The sequence below is a fragment of the Hippocampus guttulatus genome, chromosome 22 (assembly GCF_054856545.1).
Source record: "Hippocampus guttulatus isolate MCC_2025c chromosome 22, RoL_Hgut_1.0, whole genome shotgun sequence".
In the NCBI taxonomy this organism is placed as follows: domain Eukaryota; kingdom Metazoa; phylum Chordata; class Actinopteri; order Syngnathiformes; family Syngnathidae; genus Hippocampus; species Hippocampus guttulatus.
Window position 1 is genome coordinate 2,544,020 of NC_141282.1, and position 25,240 is coordinate 2,569,259.

At 47.9% G+C, this 25,240-nt stretch overlaps 1 protein-coding gene across 12 annotated transcripts in view; it reads right to left on the reverse strand.

The window, feature by feature from the left end:
* Positions 1–25,240, reverse strand: part of nav3 (neuron navigator 3) — a 117,542-nt gene that overhangs the window by 32,188 nt on the left and 60,114 nt on the right. For 11 of the 12 annotated variants that reach the window (XM_086103719.1, XM_086103724.1, XM_086103723.1 and 8 more), the window contains exons 5-10: positions 23,208–23,388; positions 18,543–18,611; positions 16,864–17,006; positions 12,522–13,608; positions 9,161–9,276; positions 3,648–3,756 (exon numbers count right to left, since the gene is read on the reverse strand). In XM_086103719.1, coding sequence (XP_085959845.1) covers positions 3,648–3,756; positions 9,161–9,276; positions 12,522–13,608; positions 16,864–17,006; positions 18,543–18,611; positions 23,208–23,388 — 1,705 coding nt within the window. Of the gene's footprint in view, positions 1–3,647; positions 3,757–6,233; positions 7,812–9,160; positions 9,277–12,521; positions 13,609–16,863; positions 17,007–18,542; positions 18,612–23,207; positions 23,389–25,240 lie in introns of those variants that run through there. The other variant, XM_086103722.1, reaches the window with a different exon arrangement.

Sequence of the window (25,240 nt, forward strand, 5' to 3'; positions counted from 1 at the left end):
GCGTGACCTTTCCGAAAGCGCCGCTTCTTCCAGCGTGCTAACTCGAAAAGTGGGAGGACGAGAAAAATGCCAAATCTCCCATGAGACAAATGTCACAGTTGTGGAAATCTCGGCAAAACGCCTCACGATTAGGGAGGGATTCAATTCTTGGCCATACAAAGTGTGTTGTTAGGCAACTCTGATCCTTAAGGTCATATTTTCCTTGCCTGGCATTCGTTCTCTCCGGGTACTCTGGCTTCCTCCTACAGTCAAAATAAACTAAAATAAAATAAAATGCCAGTTCGGTTTGAATATTACGGCTCTTGTTGATATCCGTGATAGGCGCCGGCTCCCCCACGAACCCAGAAAACATAAAAGAATGACTTAATAACTGTAAAAATGAGCCTATCCTCCAGTGATAATTACACAAAAGCCGCCATCGTGATTAATCCGCTAATTGTCACAGACTCAATATCGTAATGCTCCTACGTCGTGCTCGCCGGCAGCACAGAAAAAAAAAAACGTGGTTCCAGCTTTGCGAGCAAAATGAAGTCAATGAAATTAGTTGGAGACAGTGACGGTGCGTGTTTATTGCGGCTCTGAACCCCGGGCAAGGATATTAAAGCACGCGGCGGAACCACGCTACAGCCCTCTGCTGGAAAGAAAGGGCACTGCATTTTCACTCTGATGGGGGAGCATTGCGAGAGGGTGTCAACCAATGCCAATTTCGACTATCCGAGTTGACTTCTGGGTACGTTTACAGCTCTGGACACGTATCAAGTCGACGGTCTTTTTTTACACAACTCGCTCGTGTGAATTTAGCGGTTGAGCGCCACGTTGTTCAAAGCGCCGATTAGAAAATGGATGGATAGTTGCTCTGACATATTGCACTGTTGTGTATCCTGTATGAGAATATACGGTACGTAGTCATACTATGTTTGCCTGTACTACGTTTAACAATACTGTCTGTCATGCCAATAAGAAGTTTGGTGGCAAAATATTTGGCGCACCTGACACTCTTAAGATTCAACTAAAGACGAATAATTGGCCCGTGCGTGTTTGATGAGTGACAACATGAGAAGGGCGGCGATCCCATCAAATCTCGATCAACGGCTACTGATGTCAACATACACACACGCAATGCCGTGCTACAGTGCCCCGCCCCAAAAAAATATGTGAAACTGTATCACAATGAAAATGCAATGGATAGAAGGCCTGACAAATAGACGGAGACGTTACGCGTGCGGATGCTGAGGATACGGCTGGAAAGTAGAGGACAGCTCCTGAGAACGGCTTGGAACGTCAAACCTACCGAATGCAAGCTCATTAGAACATAGAATAACAATCGAGTTGCAGACATCGATACCGGATCTTAAATAGAAATCAGCTCTCGGCACCCCTTGGTGCATTTTAATAGCTACTTAAACGACTGCTGCTTCTCAGGTGGGTCTGGTCGATGTATGCCGGATTTCAAAGTCTACACCGGGTGCTTACTGCAAATGTGAACGAATCTCTAAAAACATCCAGCCATGTTCGAAAAGGCTTGTCCTCATTAGGGGATGTCTGACAATCTATCCCAACACACTTTTTTAGCCTTGGCTGGTAACCGGTCAAACACAGGGGCAATGAAAAAATATGTCCAACCTGATCCTTGACAAATAACAACCCCCACCCCCAACCCTTGCCCTGAATATTTGGCCTTTCATATTCAGTCCTATTTGACAACTTAAAAGACGGCTTCCGACAACAGTGAATAATTTAGCTTTAGCTTTTTGTTCTTGTTATCTGTTGTGCCAAAAACACAAACAAAGCGCCCGCGGAGGGTATTGAGCGTCATCTGATCATCGCGAAATCCCCAGATGTAGAAGAGATACGAATACAAGGGAGAGCTGTGCCCTTGAAGATCGTGACATTTCTTCAAACACCGACGTTCCTTTCGCCTTACGTCAATCAATGCGAGCGCGTCTTTCTCGGGGGGGGGTTGCGAAAATTAATTGCGTGCTTGGATCAATGGCGAGTGTCTGAGGGGACAAAAAAAAAAAACACGTCTGGATGCTGTTGATGTGACTGCGGCCGGTACACAAAATCACCATTTCCGTTGAGATGTATCCGAAAACGCATTGCGAATGGAAATGAACTGTGGCAAATGCTTGCGTCGCATCATGAATGATGCATCGGGAAGGTGGCCACCTCATTATTGGCGCACAACGTAATGAACGCAGGAGCAGAAGCGCAGATTTTGTTTTATTTCAATCTGGAAAAAGCTTTGTTTGTGGTTACATTGGGATTAAAAATCCATACGAGACGACGCACCCGGCAGGTCCATCAAATGGCCTTGAGGACATTACAGGTATGGCGGGAGAGTCCCAAAATGGTGACAGAGAGCGATGAGCGGGACTGTCATGTCCGTGCAAGCGTGACATTGATTAATTACTTTGCGGTGATTACAGCCATTGCGTATCCAGGAGGGAGATTAGCTTGCTCTGGGCAGCCTTTTGTCATGGACTCAATTGGCAGGCATTGCCCGAGGCACTTATCACATTCCCACTATTAAAACATGCATTACATTTTTTTTCCCATTAAGCGGGCCTATTTCGGATCATTTTTGAGGCAGCAACAAGGCCCACGGTCAGTATATGGCGGCTCATGTAAATGTAGCTTCTGCACAGGATGTGTGATTTTTTGCCGACGAGACCACCCAAAAGCCGCATCTGCGGTGAAAACAACGTATTGATCACGGCCGGCTGGGAAGCCTTCAAGGGGGAGAAATGAGAAATCGAAAACAAACACACCGTCGCACACACACACGTTCGCAGAAAGCCCATCTGTCACGGCTTGTCGGCCTCATCTTCCTTTGGTAAGTGGGCCGAAAACAGCTAAAATAATAGACTGAGGGAGAAGTGCAGAGACGGTAGCGATCGTCGTGATGTCTGAGCTGCAGCAACAAGTCTGCCGAGACGGTCCGTCGGTGTGGGGCGCGAATGAAGGGATGTTTTGCGGGTGAAGGGTGCCACCTGATTAAACCCAGGAAATATGGACAAGGCGGACGGGGGATCGGAATAAGGGGAGCATCATTACCGTATTTTCCACACTAAAAGGCGCACTGGATTATGAGGCCAATGAATGGCCAATTTTGTAATCTTTTTTTCATACATTGGGCGCACCGCATTATAAGACGCAATCTACAATGCATCCACTAGATGGAGCTACGCTCAAGGAAACTCCAACAGAACGATCACATGTCAGTAAAACGTATTTAACTCACTCACTCCCAAAGACGTTTTTACACGTCTTTTCAGACTTGGTCCAGAATTGGCTGGGACTGAATGAGTTTAATAAAGCAGCAGATTTATTTCTGTACCGGTGCACGGGTGAGATTTGGTTGCACAGGCCAGGTAGGAGTCCGCAGGCTCGGATGCTTGCAATCTTGGCAAACGCTAATAGTTACGCAGCGTGCCAGAAAAAAAAAAGTCGAAATAGATCGACAAACAACCTCGGTAGCAGGTGGCGAAAAGAACAGAAAGGCTCCGAGTTGGGCAAACTATTTTGCAAAAACAGGTCTTCTTACATAACCTGTCGTTCGTGACGATGGCTGCTCGGTTGGTCACATGACACAGAGTGACACAAATGCAAATGGTCATTTCCATCGAGCATCTCTCTCCGCTTACCTGTGGCTGATCTGCGTGCCCCGTAGACTGGACATGGTCTCTTCCAGGTTCTGCCGCAGGTCAGCAATGTTCTTGACCGTCCTCATTCGTCTCGTCTCCGGGTCCTCTCCTGCGGACACGTTCCATTTAGTCGACACACATACTCTCTTCCGCCCCGAGAGAAAAGACATTCCGACATGCAGTTTTTCATCACTTGTCATAGTGTGTCCCATTTGGGAGAGGGCGGTGGGGGGGGGGGGGGGGGGGGTGATAAATGGTCATCGGAAGTCATAACGGCTGCAGCCTTTTTTTGGTATGAAGCCTCGACACATTATTTCAGATGACGTGCCTTCTCACCATGCTCTACCATAACCTTTTCGACTCATTGCGACGAAACAATCCTGTTTTAATGCTACCCACCGCCCCATTTCGGTCAACAGACTCAACTTGGAGCTTAAAAGCCGCAGGCTTTTACGAGCATCTTCTTGTCGGCTTCGATTAATCCTCCCTCATCAAGCGATCTGCACGCCGGCACCGCGGCGACTGTAATAATTAGCACGTGAAATACTTTGTGGGAAAATAAACGAGCTCCGGATGGGCCGGCTGATGTCAAACGGGGAAGAAGCCGTGTTGAGTCTCCGAGCCGACATCCTGACATCAAAACGAATCCGGAGAGGCAGAGCAAAGAACGAGATTTAACGTTCCGCTCGCTTTCCTCGCAGCGAGTGCCAGTAAGCAAGGGAAAACAATTGTGGTGTTTATGTGCCGCGTTGAGAAGAAACACCAGGCTCAGGATAGATTCATCCAAAAAAAAAAATGCATTCCAGAGTCGACTTAGGGCACTTGGAAAACAATCGCAAAGGCGACTTCTGTGATTGATCACATCCCGAATAGGAATCCACACGCGAATTCTTCTGGTGGTTTTTTTTCCCCCCCTCAACGTTGCAGAAACGAACGACTCCGACGCGCTAGCCGGTATGAAAGTAATCTCGCGCGCTGACAGCAATCTCCCTTATTTTTGGCGAGGGTTGCGTGGCGATCGCGCGATGTCGGAATCAGTTGACCTGAGTATGATGAACGAACGGGCGGGCCCTCGGTGGCACTGGCGCAGCACTTTTGCGGAAAGCCGAACGTTCCCGATATCGACGGGGCGCAACGGAATTCGCCGGCAAAGGAAATAAGCAAAAAAATTGAACGCAGGGGCATGATTACAAAAAGCAAACACGCCCGTGCCCAATGATGATCTATATATCTATATCTATATATATATATATATATATATATATATATATATATATATATATATGTTGACACCTGCCCTCAATTTTACTGCACCGTCCTTGTCGATGACCTCAGAGGAGCTAAGGGCTAGCCGGGGTATAATTGAGGTCATGTTTTGACCGGCCGGAGCAAACGGACGGCACGTTAAGTGAGGTCGAAGTGCTGCCACGCGCGCCCACACATCAGCCGAACCACAACCAAAAAAGGAAAAGCTCGATTGTACGGAACGCCGTAATGATTTACATCAGCCATGCTAGCCAAACGCCACTGGAAAATGTGCCTTGTATTGTTTTTTTTCGTTGTGTTAAAGACACGCATTGAGTTTACCGTGAAAGATAAAATACGATACGAGGAAATCCGTCTCTGCGGGCTCCATCCGGAATGGACACTTGCAACATTGAGACGTGCCCCTACAGCCCTCATTTGACATTCATTGCATTTATAGATTGATGTGTGTGTGTGTGTGTGTGTGTGTGTGTGTGTGTGTGTGTGTGTGTGTGTGCGTGTGTGTGTGTGTGTGTGTGTTCGCATTGTAAAATAAAGCTGAGCTCGACCCTGCAGGCAAACATTGTACACATTTATAGATCTGGACACCAAATGCTCAAAAGTGCACCTGCAGTAACACCCATGCAGAAAGAGCACAAAGTACCCGCTGAGCGACATCAAGTCCGGTGTTGCCCAACTTTTAAGGAGGACGAGCCATCACCAAACATTCATTCATCCATTTTCCGATCCGCTTATCCGAACAAGGGTCGCGGGGCGTGCTGGAGCCCAACCCAGCCGTCTTTGGGCAGTAGGCGGGGGCACCCAGAACCGGTTGAAAGCCAATCGCAGGGCATACACAGACGACCATCCGCGCTCACACTCACACCGAGGGACAATTTGGAGTGTTCAATCAGGCTGCCCTGCATGTTTTGGAATGGAAAGTGGGAGGAATCCGGAGTACCCGGAGAAAACCCACGGAGAATATGCAAACTCCACACAGGGAGGCCGGAGCTGGAATTGAACCCGGTACCTCTGCACTGCGAGGTCGGCGCGCTAATCACTGGACCACCAGACCGCCCATCACCAAACATGACCCAAAAAGTGGTCTATGTACACCCGATGAGAATCTACTCACAAATTGAGGGCGTGAAATTTGGGCCGGTTGTGTCGAACACAAAACTATCACGCGATTTGTATGAGCAGCAACAGGTGGATAATTGCACTTTCCGCCATGTAGCAGGAAGGAATCAAGCACGTATTCCGCTAACAGACCATGACGGCGTTGTCATGGTAATTGTGAGTCGCGGTTGAGGAATCCATGCGGCCGCTGTGCCAACTTACGTGGGCGTGGCTGAGTGTGCAGCACCTGCTCCAGGTCGCCCAGCATGGTGAGGATCACTTCTTTATCCAGCTGAGCCGTCCCCTCGCGAGGCCCTCCCCCCGAAACTTCCTCCTCTGCCCAATAGCCGCCCTCGTTCCCCCCGCTTCCTCGCTTCCCGCCGCCAGCGCCTCCCGCCTGGCCCTCGTCCGAACGCCCGCGGCTCCCTTCTTCGGCCGCGTCCGCCTGCCGTTCGGGCTTGTGAGAGGGCTCGGTCCGCGGGTGGCCGCCGTAGGAGGCTCGCTGCAGCCTTCCGCCCGCGGCGGTGCGCCGCCAAGGAACGGGAATGAGCGAGTGCTCCGACTGGGAGAGCATCTTGGTGAGGGAGAGAGACAGGGATCGAGCTCGGGGGCCGCAGCTTCTCGTGAGCGCCTCTTTCCTGGGGCTGCCTTGGAGGCTGCCCCCTGCCCGCTGCGATGAAGACGACGGGTACACCGACGAGCTCTGACGTTGCGGGAAGCGAGACGGAAGCTTGTCCGGCTCCGGGCCGTAAAACCGGCGCTCGCCGTCGCCCTGCAGCGTCAGGTTGGTGAGCGAGCGCTGCTTGAGCCGCAGGTTGAGGTTGTCCGGAACGGGCTGGGGAGGCCGATGAGCCGGGCTGCCTCCCTGATACACCGAGAACTCGGCCCCTCTCTTCATGTCTTCTCACAGAACCCCCCTCCCTCGATTTGCCAGCTTACCTCTTTGCTTGCTTTGACTCAACGGGTCAAAGTGAGTTCATCCCGGCTTGACTGCATAAGGGACTGAATCAAAGGACGCGGGAGGTCGAGGCATGGGTCCCACGCCTCCCAAACGGTGGTCCTGGCGCGAAAGCGAAAGCCCTCCCCTTCAGGTCGACAGGTAGAATCCCGCTCCATCGCGGTGCCAGCCCAGTCCATCCACCAATTACGATTTGAACTACTTGGTTTGCTTGCGCTCTGGTCCTCATGCTTCCCCGCCTCCGGTCCTCCACCAGGGGTGTGACTGAGCCAGTCGCGACATCTCCCTTCGCCTTTCTCGCATCCTCCTCGAGCTTGCACGCTCTTTATCCTCCTCCCTTATTCAACGACAGACTTTTTTTTTTCATTCACTCGTATCTCGCCCCCACCCCCTCCTCCTCCTCCTCCTCTAATTACCACCTCGCCGCTCTGCCTCTCCCGCCTCCCCGCTCTGACGCCGCGAGGGTCCGTCTCCCCTCGCGATGGAAAGCGAGCGGCTGGCGGAGCCACCGCCAGCAGAGGACTCGCACGGCTCTCTCTCTCTCTCTCTCTCTCACTCGCTCTCTCGGCTCACTGTTCAGCATCCTATCATCCTTCCCTCTCGCCTTCGCTCACTTTTCTCCCCGCCAGCCGCCCCGTATCTTTTCCTCACTCAAACCATCCTTCCGCCCGCGCCGTCCCCTCCATCTCGAGTTGTTTGGATAGCGCACCTGTAAGCTCAGCGCTCCCTTGCTGACTGCCAAACTTAATTAAATGCTATCTGGAGGCGCTTAGCGGCGAGCCCGGCGGCTTATCTCTGATCAACAATGAGACCGCAGAACCGACATATTACTCATCAATCAGTGCGAGCTTTATGAACCCCCCCCCCCCCACCCCCCTCTGCACATATTGAACAAGTCAAACTTGGAATAGCTGAAAGGACAGCCGGACCCATAAAATATGTGCAAGTCACGATACAGTGTCCCTCAAGGACATTTCACAGGGAGCAATTGTGTTTTTTTAATACACTATGTCCGACGGCCAACAACGCATAGGTATGCGCCTAATGTACATTTTTATTAGATTCTGTTCCTCAAGTTAAAATCTACATTTACGATCGACGGATTTTGCCAATCTGAACTATGTGCCTGCCTTGGTCCCCCCCCCCACAATCGAAGCAAATGAAATGACGCAAACAGGCGACGGGCCATGTGACAACAAACAAACAAACGCTTGTGAATGGGCTCCGATCACAAGTTACAGTCTAATTTTACCCTTGAAATGAAAAGGCTGGGAAAAACCGCAAACGCAAGCGAGAGTCTGGGAAAAACTAGTCCAGTTTAACTCGGAGCTCGTTTCACACGCAGTTCGGGTTGTTTCAGATGTCTACATTGAAACTCATTGAACTGTTCGTCGAAACTTTGAATCTGAAAACACTACAGTGTCAGATTGAAAAAAATAAAACAACAACAACTCATGGCAAGGGATTGAGTCATTTGGCCACGTTTTGATCATCTGTCATGTTTTTTTTCCAAGCGGAAAATAACACAAGGGCCACTCTTTTCATATGATGAGACCGCAAATGAAGATGTGTTTGCTCCGCATGTCTCATAGGACGACGGCTTTGTGCGACGCCCGCCTGTGGATTGTCAGAAATAACGGCAGCCGCGGGGGGGGGGGGGGGGGGGGGGGTAAACAAAGAGCCACAGATGCTCCCCGTGTCCGAATGTCAGCGTTGACCTTTTCCCTTCGCGACACAACATGCGCGCGGGAGGGAGGATGACTCCCACCCACCCGCCAAAAGAAATAAAAAGACACCTCCCAAACACATATTTGATGCAGGAGTCGCATCAGTCTCCCTCCTGCGAGTCCCCGCAAATGTGTCTTAATTTAATGCCGCGACACGGACTTAAACCCCGCCTACTCAAAAGGACAGCTAATCGATTTTGCAATCGAACAGGTTTAATCGAAGGTAAACACACCTGAACAGAAAAATATGGGCGCAACAATCGGTGGTACGGGGAAACAAATCCAATAGAACAGCATAAGGGCACTCTCGATGATTATAACAGATCATTGAAAGTGGAAACGCATGGAGGCCTATTGACCCTGCACACATGGAGATAAGACCAGCATGTGTGTGTGTGTGTGTGTGTGTGTGTGTGTGTGTGTGTGTGTGTGTGTGTGTGTGTGTGTGTGTGTGTGACCCGTACCTGATATCTCCTCCAGGCACTGTTTGGCTGTCTTGCTGTAGACCAACTCCCCCTTGGTGGGGCTGAGGCAGGGGTCGGCCGGGGCCACCATGGTGCAATCATTCTCTGAGAACGTCCTGCGGGAGCACAAAATAAATCATACCAAGCTGTGACAAAAGAAAAATAAAAACAACAAAAAAGAAAAAAGACTAGAGAGGAGAAAATCAAAGAAGTGAAGAAGTCTTTGAAATTGTTTTGTTTCGCTAGACATGATCAATGGAGCATTGGATTCGATTTTCGATGGACAGGAATTCGTTCAAAAGCATGTTTGAAGAAAAACTAAAAATTGGTCTTATAAAAAAAAAAAAAGCCTTGGGTTGACCAAAAAATGGCTTTAACTTCAGAGGGAACGCCGCCATGCTAAATTATCTGGGATGACATACTAGCTTGATTTAATCAGTGTTGTAGGCCTTACTGATGGCGGCGCGGGCACCCGCAGCGGCTCCTCTCTCTCCTGTGGTTGAGAGGAAAGTCATTTCATCTGTGCTGTATCCACATCGTAGAACGTGGCCGACACATACAGACCTTTATCTAGACCGCTGCTGATTTATTATTTTTTTTTGTTTGCCAACTTTACTACTTCTTGAAGTCAACTACAGTAGTTGCTAATCATGTGTTTTGGCATGTCGTCATCCAATCGCCTAATTTACACAAAGGCTGTCACTGGACTTTAACAGAATGTCCGGCCAACAAAGGTATAGATAAGGCGTATAAAATAAATTAATTAATTCAAAAAATTAAAATTAAAGCTGGTTGTGGTTGGGAATAGCGGTTAGCTTCATAAGCTTTAGCTATTCAGATCACTGCTAGCTCCTAAAATATTCATACAAATGGTACTTTGGTCATGGCGGCGACGGAAGTAGCTTTTTCTGGTCTGATTTGTAAAACCAGTCCGCTGCGCGAAATATCGTTAGGACCACTGTTGGACATTGATAAATCTGTTTTTGTTCAACATTTAGCGCGTCTGGATTCGCCCAAACCACATTCTTCATGTCGAACAGCAAAAGGCATTTTTTGAACTTTTAAGGTTGATGAAAACAATGAGAAGAAGGGCTCCTGCAAACTGCATCTTCGTCATGCCGTGTGTCTGTGTTGGCAAACCGATAAAAGAGCTTCTCCGGTCGCAACAGATGGCCACCTCAAAAGGTAAGAAGGGGACATCTCGGATGAAACACATGGCGCTGTATGTGTGTGTGTGTGTGTGTGCCGATGTACAATCAAGAGTTCAATGGCAGTAACAAGGATGGCGGTCCGGTGCGCTCGGTGATAACAGCCGCGCACGCAAGCGCGCACACAAACTGACTTGACAAAATGGACGCACGCGAGCACAGAGCGAGGAAAAGTAGCAACCTGCGGAGGTGCAGATAAAACCCGCCAACCCAAACCGAGCAACGTTTTTCACGTGTGAAATCAGGTTTCGCCTACCTCGGTGCATTCAGAGGTATTAGTTGTCACTGATATGCGCAACCACGATAATATATATATATTTTTTTAATCGTGAAAGGTCGATAACGTTTGACTGAATGTTCACTCATTCACTCCCAAAGACGTTTTTAAACGTCATTTCAGACTTGGTCCAGAATTGGCTGCTACTGAATGAGTTAAAAGTGATTCCGATTTGAATGACTGAATTAGTCAACGTAGAAACGATGAAATAAAAGGGCCAAAAAAAAAAAAAAAAAAGGATTTGGTCAATTTCAATGAGCCTGCAGATTATTTTATTCCGTGTGGGTGGGGAAATGAATCAAACGTACACACGGGCCGGCAACTGCGAAGGATTTCAAAAACACAGTCAAAGGGGACCAAATTGCTCAATTTGGACTGAAAATGGAGGTAAATTGCAACACGGCAGGCGGCGTGCGCATTTCATGCCGCAAGTGACCGATCTTGCGCGTGGATGATGGCTGCAAGACCGCGAAGAAAAGCGGGGCTGATACGACAACAGTATTAAGTTCACGCAAGTCAGCACAGGTGAGGATTAGTTGAAATGTGCCATCGCTTCATTTATGCACCTGAAAATGATCATCCCTGCACGTTTAACTATCAGTCAACCATTTTCCTCAGAATTGAACATTCCCAATATTTGGGTGTTTGAAAACCGCAACCTTAGGAAAAAAGAAACATGTGACACACAGCAAACATTATTTCCCTCCACGCAGTAAATTTGGACACTGTCGGTGGTCAAATGATTTTTGCTTCAAAGCCCTTGAATATATTTAATATTTTTTTTCCGCACAAAGCCCGAACAAGGCTTCAAGGTAGTCGTCCGATAATCTGCAGGAGCGATATTACGCAAGAGTAGAAGTGCATGCTGGAGCGCAAATATCGTTGCACGCAGGCGGAGAACAGGAGAGGCGAATATTTTCAAGGTAATGTTCTCAAAGCTGAATGTCACGTCACATGGATACCCAGCCACAAGTCCTTCATTGCATAATCCATTGCATAATTGGATGCCAACTCATTCCTGCTGAAGTGACCAGAGCGGCCAAAAATTGGAACAGTAATGCGACTTTAGAATCGGGCTTCAGGGTAAAAAATAAAAAAAAAGTAGTCCTCCAAAATGACGAAATAATAACTGTAGTTCAATATGGAGATATGTGAGAGTCCATTCAAAAGAACACACAGTTAGTCAGCCGCTTATCTGCTCAGGAGGAATAGCCGCAGCAAGTCGGAGCTTCCCATAAGATTGCGGTTGAAGTTGTGCTCGGCCGCCTTTTTGGCAGAGCTGACTGCGCGCGATGGAGGAGGTAGACAGACGTGGGAGAAGGGGTGAGGGATTAAGCCGTGTTTAATGGGATTGCAAATTCGCTTTCTCTCTCTCAGAACAAAAAAGGCAGCCGAGAGACTTTTGGCAGCTCCTCCGGTTTCTTCCCCCCCCCCCCCCCCCCCCCCCCCCCCCCCCCGCCCTCCGGTCGTCGCGGAGAATCGGCTCGGCTGGGGCGGATTGACACGCTTTCTTGCGTGTCTGAGGAGGTTTCGACATGCGTCAAAATACGGCGGTGGATGGAAGAGATGCGGGAAATCGATTTTATTTAACTCATTGAGTACCAGCCAATTCTGGACCAAGTCTGAAAAGACGTTTAAAAACGTCTTTGGGAGTGAAGGAGTTAAGTACAGTCAAACCTCGGTTTTCGAACGTCTCTGTTCTCGACCATATCGGTTTTCGACCAAAATTTTCGAGTGTTTTATGCCTCGGTTTTCGTGCTTTCGGTTTTCAAACAAATCGGTTTTCGAACAGCCTTCTGGAACGGATTATGGACGAAAACCAAAGTATGACGGTATCTGTCCAATTTGAGGTCTACCATACGCGAGGTGGTCTTACCTGTACATGAAGGGCGCCACGGTTGCCGTGTTGGGGTGGTTGTGCTGTTGCTGCTGCGGGAGTTGAACGACTCCATTCCCTCCAAGCGCTCCCCCGCCCCCTGCCAGGACCCCGCTGGATGCCGACAGGGCCGACGTGCTGGTGGAGGAGGTCATGCTGCTTCGTTTGCCCTCTGGACCCCCAATGGATCTCTGCGTGTAGAAACTCCCGCCTTGTCCACCTTTTACGAGCTTGGTTCTCTCCGCCTCTCCTCCGCGCAGGTTGGCACTGCTGTTTAGGCCCGTCTGGCTTTGGGACTGACCCTGGGGTTTTGTCACGCTTGTGGAGGGAGTTTTAAGTCCTGGTTTGGGGATTCCACTGGAACCCGAGGATGACCCGCCGCCGGATTGCTTTGCTTGTTTTGTTCCCTTGGGCACAAGGCTGGCGATTTTGGACGACTTCTTTGCCGAGTCGGCAAACGGGTCTCGCTCCTCTTTGGATGGGACGCAGACTTGCTTGCTCGCAGACTTGCTTTTGTCCTCCTTGTCTTTGGACGTGGACCTGCTGGCGTTTGCGGAAGCCTTGGAATAGGAGGAGGAAGACGGGGTCTTGCTTGTGGCACTCAGGGAGGACGCAGCGGTCTTGGAGGGGATCTGTTTGGCCGTAGCGCTGCTACCGCCGCTGCTGCATACCGAGCCCGTGGGGGTAAGTGCATCTTCGCCGTACTCCGACATGTCGTCCTCTTCCTGAAGAGCCATCTCAGCCATGGACGGCGACACCCGAGAAGCCGAACGAGGGTTAATCATCCGGAACTTGTCCAGCATGGACCTGTGGGGCGCACCGCCGACTTTGGCGCCGTCGGTGCCGTGCGGATGGATGCCTTCTTGGGTCTGCAGTGACGGGGTCAGGGACGCTGCGTTCGCGGAGCTGGCCAACATGGAGGAAGTGGCGCTGTGCTTGAGGTTCATGGACTTGCTCCGCCAGGACTTGCTGGCGGCGGAGGAGGGGATGGCAGAGGCCAGCTGCTGCCCACTTAGGTTGGTGGGAACAGTCCCACCTAGTCCACTTCCGTTCATGCCGCCAGCTACAGGGATGCCCCTGATTGCCTCTGGAAGTAGACAAAAAAGTACTTGTTAGGGGTTGTTCAGGAATGACATGCATACATAAAACAATCTGGATTCTATCGTCCGTCGGGGATTTAATTTGGTGGGAAAAGTCAGATTCAAGAAACACTCCAATCCACGGAGGACGAGCACAAGTTTGACTATTCAAGTTCTCTGAAAAATTTTCAGTCTTGAATTTGTCAGACGGGCACATTTTCACAAGTCAGCGTTACATGGAGCGCTTCTCCTTTGGGGTTTTCGCACAGATCCGTGCAACTTTGGAAATGCTCGTTATGGTAAAAAAAAAAAAAAAAGGTCCCTGCTAGCGGAATACTTTGTAAACTTTGGAGGGAGACTTTTCATTGCAGCGATGCCTTAAAGGATCAAGTGCTCTACCCCTTGCTCCATATCGAAGCCTGCCAAAGAATATTCGCAGGGGATAACATCGCTTGTGAGACGCAACCATGTATCCATGACAACAGCAACAACAAAATCCACCGCTGAACAAGAACTATTTTAAAACGCAGTCACACTATGACAACCATCGATAGGATCGACTGAAAAAAAATGAACTGACTTTTTGCAAGCAATTACGTGAAGCTTTGGTCTATGAAGGTGCCTCTGATCCAAAGATTGCGTTCTTGATTCTTATCTACCTTTCTGGAAGTTTTTGCACGGATAGAATTTAATTACATTTGGCAGTCATTTATAATATTGCCGTTATCGAGGACGGAAGACAATTCGCTCCATATGTAAGTAACGTAAAAGTTGCAAAGTTGACGGCGCCAAGTTGCACGCCATTTCACCGAGTGTCTTGTGTGCCTGTCAGTCAGCAGAGCGAGAAGGGTGAGGTGCGGTGCAACGAGTCCGCCTCCTCACCCTCGCATTATACGGCTCCTTCAGGCAGTTGGGGGGAAGGGGGAGGGCGCGGGGGGACGGTTCGGCTTGGCTTGGTGGGTACCGAGGCACGTTAACAGGCTTACACGTGACAAGCTACGCTAACACAGTCAAACACGCTTCCAAATCCAAAACCAACGAAGAAGAAGTAGCTCAACCAACAATGAAGAAATCCGTCCGTACCGCATACTCACGCGGAACGAGAGCCTGGCGCAATTTTGCTCAAATAAATGACCGGTCAATGGTACAGAAGTTCGCTGTCTTTGATGTGCTAGCGCCAGCGTTAGCCTCGACATGGCTCTCAAGTCAAAATCGGGAAAGTAAAATATAAATAGACGGAGGCGATATGAGCCTGCGAAAAGGAGAAAGTAGCCCTAATGTACGCGCCGCAAGAGAATAATTAGTTCACTACACTTATGTTGTATCAACACTAGCGCGTAGCTATCAACGAGCCTGCTATGGGGTAGCGTCTTCAGCTAATATAAGCATTTACAAAGCACTGCTAGAGGAGTCGCATCATTACAATGTACACAAAAACAGCGAATAGTTGTTTTTTTGTGTGCGTACGTGTGTGTGCGTGTGCGTGTGTGTGTGTGTGTGTGTGTGTGTGTTTAAACCTTTTCAGGGAAAGCGCTCACTACAGTGGACAGCATACCATGTTATCAGGTTACAGGGTGCATGAAAGGGTGAAAAAGGTAAAAGAAACTGATATGAAATATAACTATAAGATTGATTTCATACTTTATTATGAAATCGTATTATGAAATCGTTTTTCAGCCATAATGTCCAGCCTTACTAAGCACATTATGTTTCTTTCCGTCTTCTGTCACCCCGCCGGGGCCCTATCAAATCGCCGCCACTTTACACGGTCGTGCAGTGACTGTGCTGTTACCATGGCAACAGACTTTCCTCTTTTCTTTTTTTTTTTTACAGCATGGCCAAGGAATGAAATGTCACTTCATCAAGTGGAGGTTGACCCAAAGATGAAAAAGTTGTTTGGCTTTGGGAGGAATTTTTTGTTCCCATCTTCAACTCTTATTTTTATTTGGCCTCGCCCCCCACGCATACTGTGTTCACGACTTTTTACCTGACAGTGCCTTGTTCCATCAGCTTAAGAAAATACATGCAAATAGTTCGACAAAGTCAGCTTTAAGTGCATCCCCTGGATCCGAATACTCACAACGTAAAGCAGAGAAATCGCCAGCTTTAAATTAATCCGTTCATACGCTTCACAGAACCACGTGCCCTTTGATGCCTAAATTAATCAGCCATTTGCACGGCAACGCGAACGGCGCATTTCTTGTTGTGCTTCTCCAAAAGCTCAGAGCTCGACTCACAGCATGACTTTCATTTAAAGACTGGCCCCTTTTCTTGGCCGAGCAGTTGAGGCGCTACCCCGGCGTGGAACAGATGGCGTCGTGGCTTCTCATCCGCCCCTCCCTCTCCCGAAAATCCGTGCCAGCGGAGGTTGCGTGTGTCGGACAAAAATTCCCGCAACTTTATCAAAGCGACAATTTGACATTCGCGCCCGATTCGCGCTGTTGCCGGCCAGCTGTGCAGAGGTGACGACGGCGCACGCACGCGATGGTGGCTGTTTTGTGCAAGAGTGTGAAATGATTCGCATGAATGTCGGTTATCTGAATCCCAATGTCAATGTAAAGGTCACATTTATAGATAACTGTTGGTCCGGTGTTTTATGCCTTCCTTTTTGCTCTCATCTACGTCTTATTTTGCCCGATGGAACCTATAGGAAGTGCTGACATTTCCCACCGACTGATTTTTCCTTCCCTTAACTCATTCTCTCCCAAAGACGTTTTTAAACGTCTTTTCAGACTTGGTCTAGAATCGGCTGGTACTGAATGAGTTAAGGGCAAAGCAGCGTTTTATCCCCCCCTGCGACAAACATGAGCTGCCTTATCTTTTCAAAACGGCTTTTTAAGTGGTCTGAACACGGACTTCACAAATAGGTTTGAGGATTGCACCTTTTGGCGGGAGTGTTTATAATGATTCACGCAGGAGCCCGAGTCACTATTAATCTGCTTAAAGGTAAAGAAAAATGACTTTCCAGCAACCGTGGGGCTCCAACTGTGAGGGTTGTTCTTCATCGAGGCGCGTCTTCGATTTTGTCGCTGAAAGTGTGTCAACTCCGACACGTCGCGGAATTAGTTTGGTCTCACACAGAATAATAACCTTGGGATGATTCAGCAGAGAGGAGTTACAGGCGGTGGGAGGGGGTGGGGGGGGGGGGGTGACTGGGCTTCTCCATCAACTCATCTGAGTCAGTGGTGCCATCCAGTGGCTGCCCTGGGGTGGACCATTTTCATTTCGACTCGAGCGGACGGCAAACGGCATCACTTCCTCACCTCGGTCGTTGCCGCTGGCGTATTGGAGCGGTTTGCTCTTGTCGATGCTGTTGAAGCTCTGGCTGCGGCGGTTCAGATTGGATGAGCCCGGACTCCTGGAGGCCCCGCTGCCTGCAGCGGGTACTCGAGAGGGTCCCGGTAACCTGCAGCGGTGGGGTGGGAGGGGATGAGTTCAGAAGAAATAGTATCTTCTAGTGCTACATTTTTTTTTTCCAAGAACAATTTAAGATTCAATGAGGATGAATATAAATGTTCCGCTGTATTCAATTTGCATTTTTGGAAATATTCAGGTATGCTCGAGAGATCATACTGAGCTGAAGCTTTGGAGTCTTCCCTGCAGTCGCAATCCAAACAAATCAGATGCAGACGGGCAAGTCACCACCCGGGGTCGGCAAAGCCAACACTTCAATGATAATAACAGTAGCGTGGAGCTCTCAATCAACCCAAAGAAAGAAAATACAGAGAGATAATGAACGAGAGGGGGCAAAACAAAACTATGGGTAGGTAGATGGCGGAAAAACCCAGACGAGAGAAAATGGGAGCTAAAGAACGAAAGAGGGAAAACGAGCCGGAGATTGCGGCAATTTAGATGGAAATCGGAGGCAGTTCCTTTTATCATGAGATTCTTTCATCTTCAGAAAATTCATGTTGGATGAATATATCGGCGAGATGTGGCTCGGGAGAGTGAAGAAACATGCCGCAAATTCTGGACAGTGCGCTTTGTTTGAAAGGTCATCTTATGGAAGCCTGTGACATTCAAAAAGTTCTGGTCCACACTTTGGACATGAAAAAAAAGGGTTTTGTTTGGGTCGGCAATGGTCATTCCACTTTATCCGTCAGTCATTTTATGTGGTACTCACACTGATAAACGCGGCTTCACGACAACGCGGCGTGTTCGACTCCGTGCGGCAAACGCGGTGCTATCTCTGCGAGGCAGCGCGGCCGCGGCGGGTTTAGGCCACGCTGGGAGATTAGCGCCCATCAGGCTGGAGCTGATGCGGCGGCGTTATTGTTGTCATATTGGGTTCGCATGTACAACGCCGTGCAAAAGTCCGAGGCCGCCAGTGAGCCAAATGGATCGTCCACTGTTCACAAAAGGTAGTTCCTGGCAAATTGTGGATGGCTCCATTGATGCCGAAAATGGCTAAAATAAAGTTGTATGCATCCAACTTTACCCAGATACTGGATACAAGACCGATAGAACAGCTGAACTTTATTTGGGGCTGAATCAGAGGCACCTCAAGTGGCGCCGTCTCACGTTTTAAATTTCAGATGTTCAAAATTGGTATGTGTGAACCCCACCAAATTCAATAAACTACAAACCACAGGTATCAAAGTCAAGGCCCGGGGGCCAGATCTGGCCCGCCACATCATTTTATGCGGCCCGCCAAAGCAAATCACGCATGTCAACTTCCATGATGCTTGCTAAAGTGTGAATTAAAATTTAAAATTGTCATATGTAATCCACAATAACAGTCTTTATTTTTTACTTTTGATTTGAAAACTAATTATTCATCAATTTGTTGTGCGCTGTGGATGTAATATGCGGAGGGGATTCAACATTTATATGGTTTCCCAAAATTCATAACGGCCCCCCAAGTCAAACTGGAACTACAATGTGGCCCGCGACAAAAATGAGTTTGACACCCTTGCTATAAATTATCTTATGTCATATTTACCTTGTGTTTTTCTTCTGTGGCGACCCTATTCCAGTATGGCCCGGAGGACTTGCATATCGTGCTGTGAGACTGAGGAAGAAAAAAACAAAGTCGTGTTAACTGAGTTTAACTAGGAATGTGCCCGTTTTTTTTAATCCAAGTCTTAATTCAATAATGCGACACAGAGGCGGCGTTCAGGCTGAGGAAGAAAGGAAAACCGATAGCAAGGGTGGGAGGAAGAGGACGCAGATCATGTCGCATGTCAAGGCGCATGCCGTTGATCTTTAGTCATGTTGGGACCACATGCGCGTGATCAATCCAGTAACACGTTCGGGGACGTTTACAATTCATTTTGGCGGTAGCAGCTTTTGAACACAGAAAAAAAAAAAAAAAGCTCGAATCACATAAAATAAATAGGTGACGGAAATTGCCGCGGCTGCAGTGACGTCACTTTAAGACCTTGACGCTCAGGCTGAGTCACTCACATCGATGGGAACCAGCGCTGGCCGCCATTCACGCTTGATAGGAAACCGTAAAGTTAACGTTAGGGGCCACTTTATGAACAGAAAACGGCCGCTTTCATCGTCCTACGTACAATGTGACAGCCAGGTGGCGAGGCTCTCGTTGAAGTTCTGTGAGTAAATGCAAACGTGCGTAATGTCCTGTGTTGACTGGATGACTCGCAAACCATTTAAGTGCTTTTTTTTTTTTCTGCCCTTGTACACATGAAACTGTTCAGGGGACTTTTTGGGGGGGGGGGCGGCGAAAATAGAGATCTGTAAGATTTGTAAGATAGCTTTCACAAAAAAACACAAATGGGGGATCAAGCGTACTAGTTTTGCAAAGTGACAAGTTACAAAACAACGCAGACGAAAACATCACATCGCGTTTGAAACACTATCTGGCGTCCTTCTGTTCCTTTGTGCCTTCAGAAACAAACTGCGTCGTTAATTTTAAGGGATATTTTAGTGTTTATTCATAAATAAAAATCCACGCACGAAGGGGGGAAACGAATACCGACGAATGCTGAAAAAGGCAATAAAATAGGCGACAAAATTCATCAAATTAGTCTACGCGTCGCTGTTTTGATTCCTCAACTGTCGATTTCTTAAACGGTCTATACTTGTTTTACATTGACTCCACTGTCGGTACTTTTTTTTTCTGATCCTGCGTGCAAAACAAGCTTCTGTTTGGAACAATCACGTGTACTGAAATGGGGGGGGGGGGGGGCGGATCCAAGAGTGAAAATGTCCAATATCGTACAGTGTCCAGAGCCGGAGGAAAAGAGGAAGTAGCCTCAGCATCAATGCATTAAAATGTCCTCCTGCTCTGGCAACGTGGGACGACGCTTTGCCTGTTTTGTGTTTTGCGGGTTGTTGGTTTGGCACTGACGGGCTTAAGTGAATTAAAAGCACTTGGCCGCTCCAATGACAAACTGCAGTCCTCGCATTGCCCCCCCCCCCCCCCCCCCCCCCGCATCATCTAAGTTAGTGTCTTGACGTGGAAACTGGGACCGGCAACGCCGACAATAGGACACGGACAATTATCCTTTTTCGCTCTCGACCGTTGAAAATGGTCCGATTGTCCTTTTGGCGTGAGACGATGGGTCACATTCGACGTGACGAATCTTTTGGGGGCCCGCTGTGCAAAATTGCAATTCAATCCAAAACGAATGGCCCTCTTCTCATTATCGTGCACAAGTATACTCAGGGATCACTCGAGGTAGAGCAATTAACCTCCACTTTCAATGACCTTGTGATAAAGTGCGCGGCCAGTCTACGCCTTTCCCAATTGACCTTGCGGATTTTAAAGATGGGCTGTGGGGAGTGTTTTTTTATTTTTTATTTTTTTTGTTCAAATGAGCTTCCGAGCTGAGCGCGGAATATGTCGAGATGATCAGGGAGGACGCCTCATTAAATAACTACCACACTGTTGATTGGTGGAAGTGGGACCTCAACCAAGACTCACAATAAGGACCCCTTGTTGCCATCAGACTCAAAGAGCAGTCTACACGACGACCACACCCGAATAATATTTAAGAGCTTTCAAAATGATGCGACATCTGGGGACAGGAGGTCAAATGGACGATTGACTCCACATGCCGGCCACGACGAGCTAAGTTAGGAAGGGCTCTTTTTTTTTTATCTCCCGTATAAATGTTGCGATTTTCAAATCCAAGGTTCAGGAAGTGGATTGTAGAACCAGTTAAAAAAAAAAAATGCTTTCAAGGTGGAAGGAATTATGAACGCTTCCAAATTAAGTTAAAAATAATGATGTCAACTGCATAGGAGTCCAAACAACCAGGCAAGTGGCAAAATTCAATGGAAATTGCAAAGCAGACAGGCTAGATTCAAAACAAAATGACTAAGTCGCGAATGGATTAAAAAAAAAAACCGAATATGCCCCAATACTCCTAAAATAACTGGTCGCGCTACCACACAACACACAAAAGAAGCGGATCAATATCCTTTACCGGTACATGACTCCAAGAATTAAATCCTCATTTCGCCGTTGGATCAATCGAATTCCTCAAGCTACTCGGACTCAACCGACCGCACGATTCGAAGTGTACCGAGGAGAAGAGTCGCGCTTGTCCTGGCCGTTGGCTTCCCCGTAGGGCGAGCGGCTCTTCCTGTCGCGAGACACGGCGGTGGGCAGCCGAGAGGACCGCGAGACCGGGGGGTCAACTTGACCACCTGGGGACATGTTGGGTTCAAATGCTAGATTTTTTTTTTTGTTGTTTCGAACTAGAGTGTGGCTTGTGGCTCCGGACCGTCGTGCCGCGTCTGAATGGGGGAGTTCCCCGTTTGGACGTGTATGAGCCCACGCGAGCCATCCCCTTGCCCTAGAGACACTCAGCGAGAGCCAGCAGGTGCTGTCTATAGAAAGCCCAACTGCGGATGTGCGGCATACCGAACGCCTGAGAGCAAGTATGTACGGGTCGCACATAATTTGATCATTGAAAATCCTTTCACATCTCTCGTATATCTTTAGCAAGCGCTAAATGTGCACGGCCCGCTGACGCTCGCCGGGATTCATCATCGTTTTAAAGGAAATTCATTAGAGGGCTATCGAGTGATTTGCCGTAATTACATTTTGCCGTTTCGAATCGGATGGGGGGGGGGGGGGCGGGGGGGAGCCTTTGGCAATAAAACTCAAACAAAAAGATTGTTATCGCAATGTATTCATCGTTATCATGCCAGATGTACACTACATTCTATAATGTCGTGTAGATACTGTGCTTTAGTATTAGTAGTCATTATTACAAAGAAGTACTGAGCCAAGCGGAAGTCTCAAGTCACGTATTTTTAATGCATGCCGACTCAACGGGTGGCACTATAACCCCTGCTCCCTAAAATACCCAAAGTATTTGTTGCACCTACAGCGGTTGTGAAAGCGCTCTATCAATCAAGCTGTATTGTATGGTATTGTATTCACTTTAGCGTAGCTCCATCTAGTGGATACATAACGCAACCGCAGCCATAATTGTATTATATAATCTATTCTATGGGCCTCATAATTTTGTGCGTCTTATATATGAAAACCATTTTAAAATAGGCCATTCATTGAAAGTGCGCCTTGTACTCCGAAGCGCCTTACAGTGCGGAAAATACAGTACCTGTAGTTTTAAAATCAGAAATCAAGACTTTTATTGTGGATTACATGTGACAATTTGAAATTTTGGTTCAGACTTTAGCGAGCATTCATGGGCCACATAAAATGAAATGGCGGGCCAGATTTGGCCCCCAGGCCTCGACTTTGACACGGTGCTTTAGGCCTTCCTTCAATCAAAACGAAATAAAACTAAGTGCAGGCGGGGCTTTACTTCTTGCGCAAAAAGCATTCTCCACCTGTTGTCAGGGTGCGAGCGGGAGGTTGGGACAGTCAGGCAGCTGCGCCCCGACTCACGTCCGCCAAAGCACACATATCCCGACCCAAAACACGGATCCACTCCCGCCGAAAGCACTCGTGTTTCGAATGCCGCTCTCAGTCATTCATGTCAGGGCCGAGCGGAGGCGCGGCGCGGTAAACGGGATCTGATGGCATGGGAATGTAGCTCATGCGTGGCATGTCGGGCCTTTAAATGCATCTCTAAAAGCGGTCTATTGACACGCCGGGTCACAGCTCGCGTTTCTTTGGTTGCTTGACACTGCTTAGCTGCCTGACCGGGATCATTGCGAGGTGTCTGACTTTCTATTACGCCAATCCGTTTATATTGCAACGAACCCTGAGGTGGATTCTACACAAAGTCTGGGAAGCATCATGAAGAGAAAGAGCTTTCGTGTGATTTTAGGATAAACAAAAAAACAAAACAAAAAGACTGGAAACAGATGGAAGCATTATGAAATTATATCTAACGGTAACTCAATCCAGTCTCGCAATGGCTATTTTCAAGGAGGTTAAACTACAGTACTTTCCAGTTCATATTCTAGGAAATTGATTTTTTCTGTGTGAATATGATTTGGGGCATATTGCAATGTATTGATCAGATCATTCGGAGGAAGATCGAAAAATTCAGCTTTGAAAACCCCCCTTTCGGCCAGATTTGCCAAATATCCCGCAATAATCCACGTACAGTATTTCTTTCAGGTGCTCGCGACGCAGCGGGAAGCACTTAAAACGACGTCAACTGGAGCAACGGAAAGAAGTGCAACGAGTTTACAGTATTGGCTTTGCAAAGTGTACCTGGACTGCATCTCTTGCGACTTGCTGGCAGATGCGCTGCTGCTGCTGCTGCTGCTGCCGGTCTGCTGGCTGAGCTCCACCAGCGACTGGTAGTACTGCTGCTGTTGCTGCTGCTGCTGTTTGTAGCGGGAAAGGATGAAGAAGAGGCCCAGGATGCTTTTCAGGTTGCCATTTCTGATCTCTGCAGAGACGCCGCCCCCCCCAAAAAAAAAAAATTAAAAATACAAACAAACGCAGAAGCCCGACGTTGAAACACTTTGTACTGTTGAATACGATCAGATGTCTTTTCATCTGCCTCGCCAAAGCATGAATAAAAGAGCTTCTGTGAGTGTAAGCAGATCAGCAGTTGAAGGGCGGATCAAACTTTTCAATTTTGCACTGCTTACTCGATCGGCGGGAACGCAGAGAAGCTCACATGAGCCAATGTGATATATCACACTTATGTAACGCCAAAGCTCGAAATCAAAATGTTCACAGAAATACTGTAACTTTATTGACGTCCGCTAACAGGAACTGCCGTGATACCGATGAAACCAAAGCAAACTATTCCAATAGAGGACGTAAAACACGAGTCCAAAGAAGCTAAATCATAAAAATACATTTTTTTTTTAAAAACCCTTAAGATGCATAAGGAAAGGAAAAATGTCAAATATTTGCATTCAAGCGTTCAAGTCCACCCTCCGAATACAGTTCCGGAGTTGATCGCAGAGAAAAATCAAAGCCACCTTATCTCCCAAGGCGGGCTGGAATAGAATTTGGATGAGCCCCGGCAAAGGAAGACTTCATCACTGTGACTAACGCAGCCATTTGTGAAATGGAGCTCGCCTAGCAAACCTTTGGCGAGACCCAGCGCGAGCAGAGCAGAGGCTGATCCAGTTATTTTCATGATCTTAGAGCCATCTAATGTTGTTTTTTTTTGGAGGTGGTGAAGATTAATCACTGATCCTTAAAGGGGGGGGGGGGGGCTTCCAATTCCTAACACCCACGGGCGTCAATTTACTCTTGGCTTGGCGGAGACCCTCCATTACTTTTGGCAGACGAAATGACGCAGCTTTTGTTGAACTTTGGTCATAATATTGTATTGTTTTGTGTTTTTTGTTATTGTAAAGTGTCCTTTGGTGTCTTGAAAGGCGCTTATAAATAAAATGTATTAGTATTATTAATATAAAATGACCGGCTCAACTGTGTTTCTTCTTGTCATGCCACCGAGTATTGACTACATTGTGTATTCTTACAGGACTCTTACTTACAGATACAACCCCCGATATAACCCTGTCAATGTCTTATTGTGTTGTATTTCATGAATAGTGGTACCTCTACTTAAGAACATCTCTATATACGAAATGTTCAAGTTACGAAACGTCTCAACAGGAAACTATTGCCTCTTGTTACGAAGGAAATTTCAAGATACGAAAGGTAAAAATACAGTCTGGCTCGCCAGTCGCCGCTCCGAGTTTCCTGAACGCAACATACTTATAGCTGCTCTGCCATTGGCTACTACCAAGCATCATCCGGCATCCCATTGGCTAAGAGGGACTTCAACCGAATTTGTGTAGATCGATAGTTAGGTGTCGATGCAGCGTCCTCATCATTCGCCCTGGAGGTGTTCCGATGGTTTTACGTAAATGTGAATCACCTGGAAAAAGCGTTCACCAGTCGGGCTATCGCTCACTATGCCCATGTTTGCCTTGGACATTTTCAAGGACATTTTAATGCTTTAGGAAACATTTGTGTCTGAATTTTGGAGGGGGTGGGAACGAATTAGGGCATTTACATGGAAAATGCGTCTCTACTTACAAACTTTTCGAGTAAGAAATTTCTTCCAGAAGCAATTAATTTCATAAGTACCACTGTGGTGTGTTTTATCCATCCGCCAACATAATCGCATACCTGAGGCGAGACCGCTTAACTTGACTGAGCTTTTGGCGGGTTTAGGGAAAGTTTGGAGATTGGGCAGGCGAACTTTCTGTCACGAGGCAATCGACAAGAGATCGTCAGCAACACACGGTGTTTGCATTAGGCGCGAGGTGGGG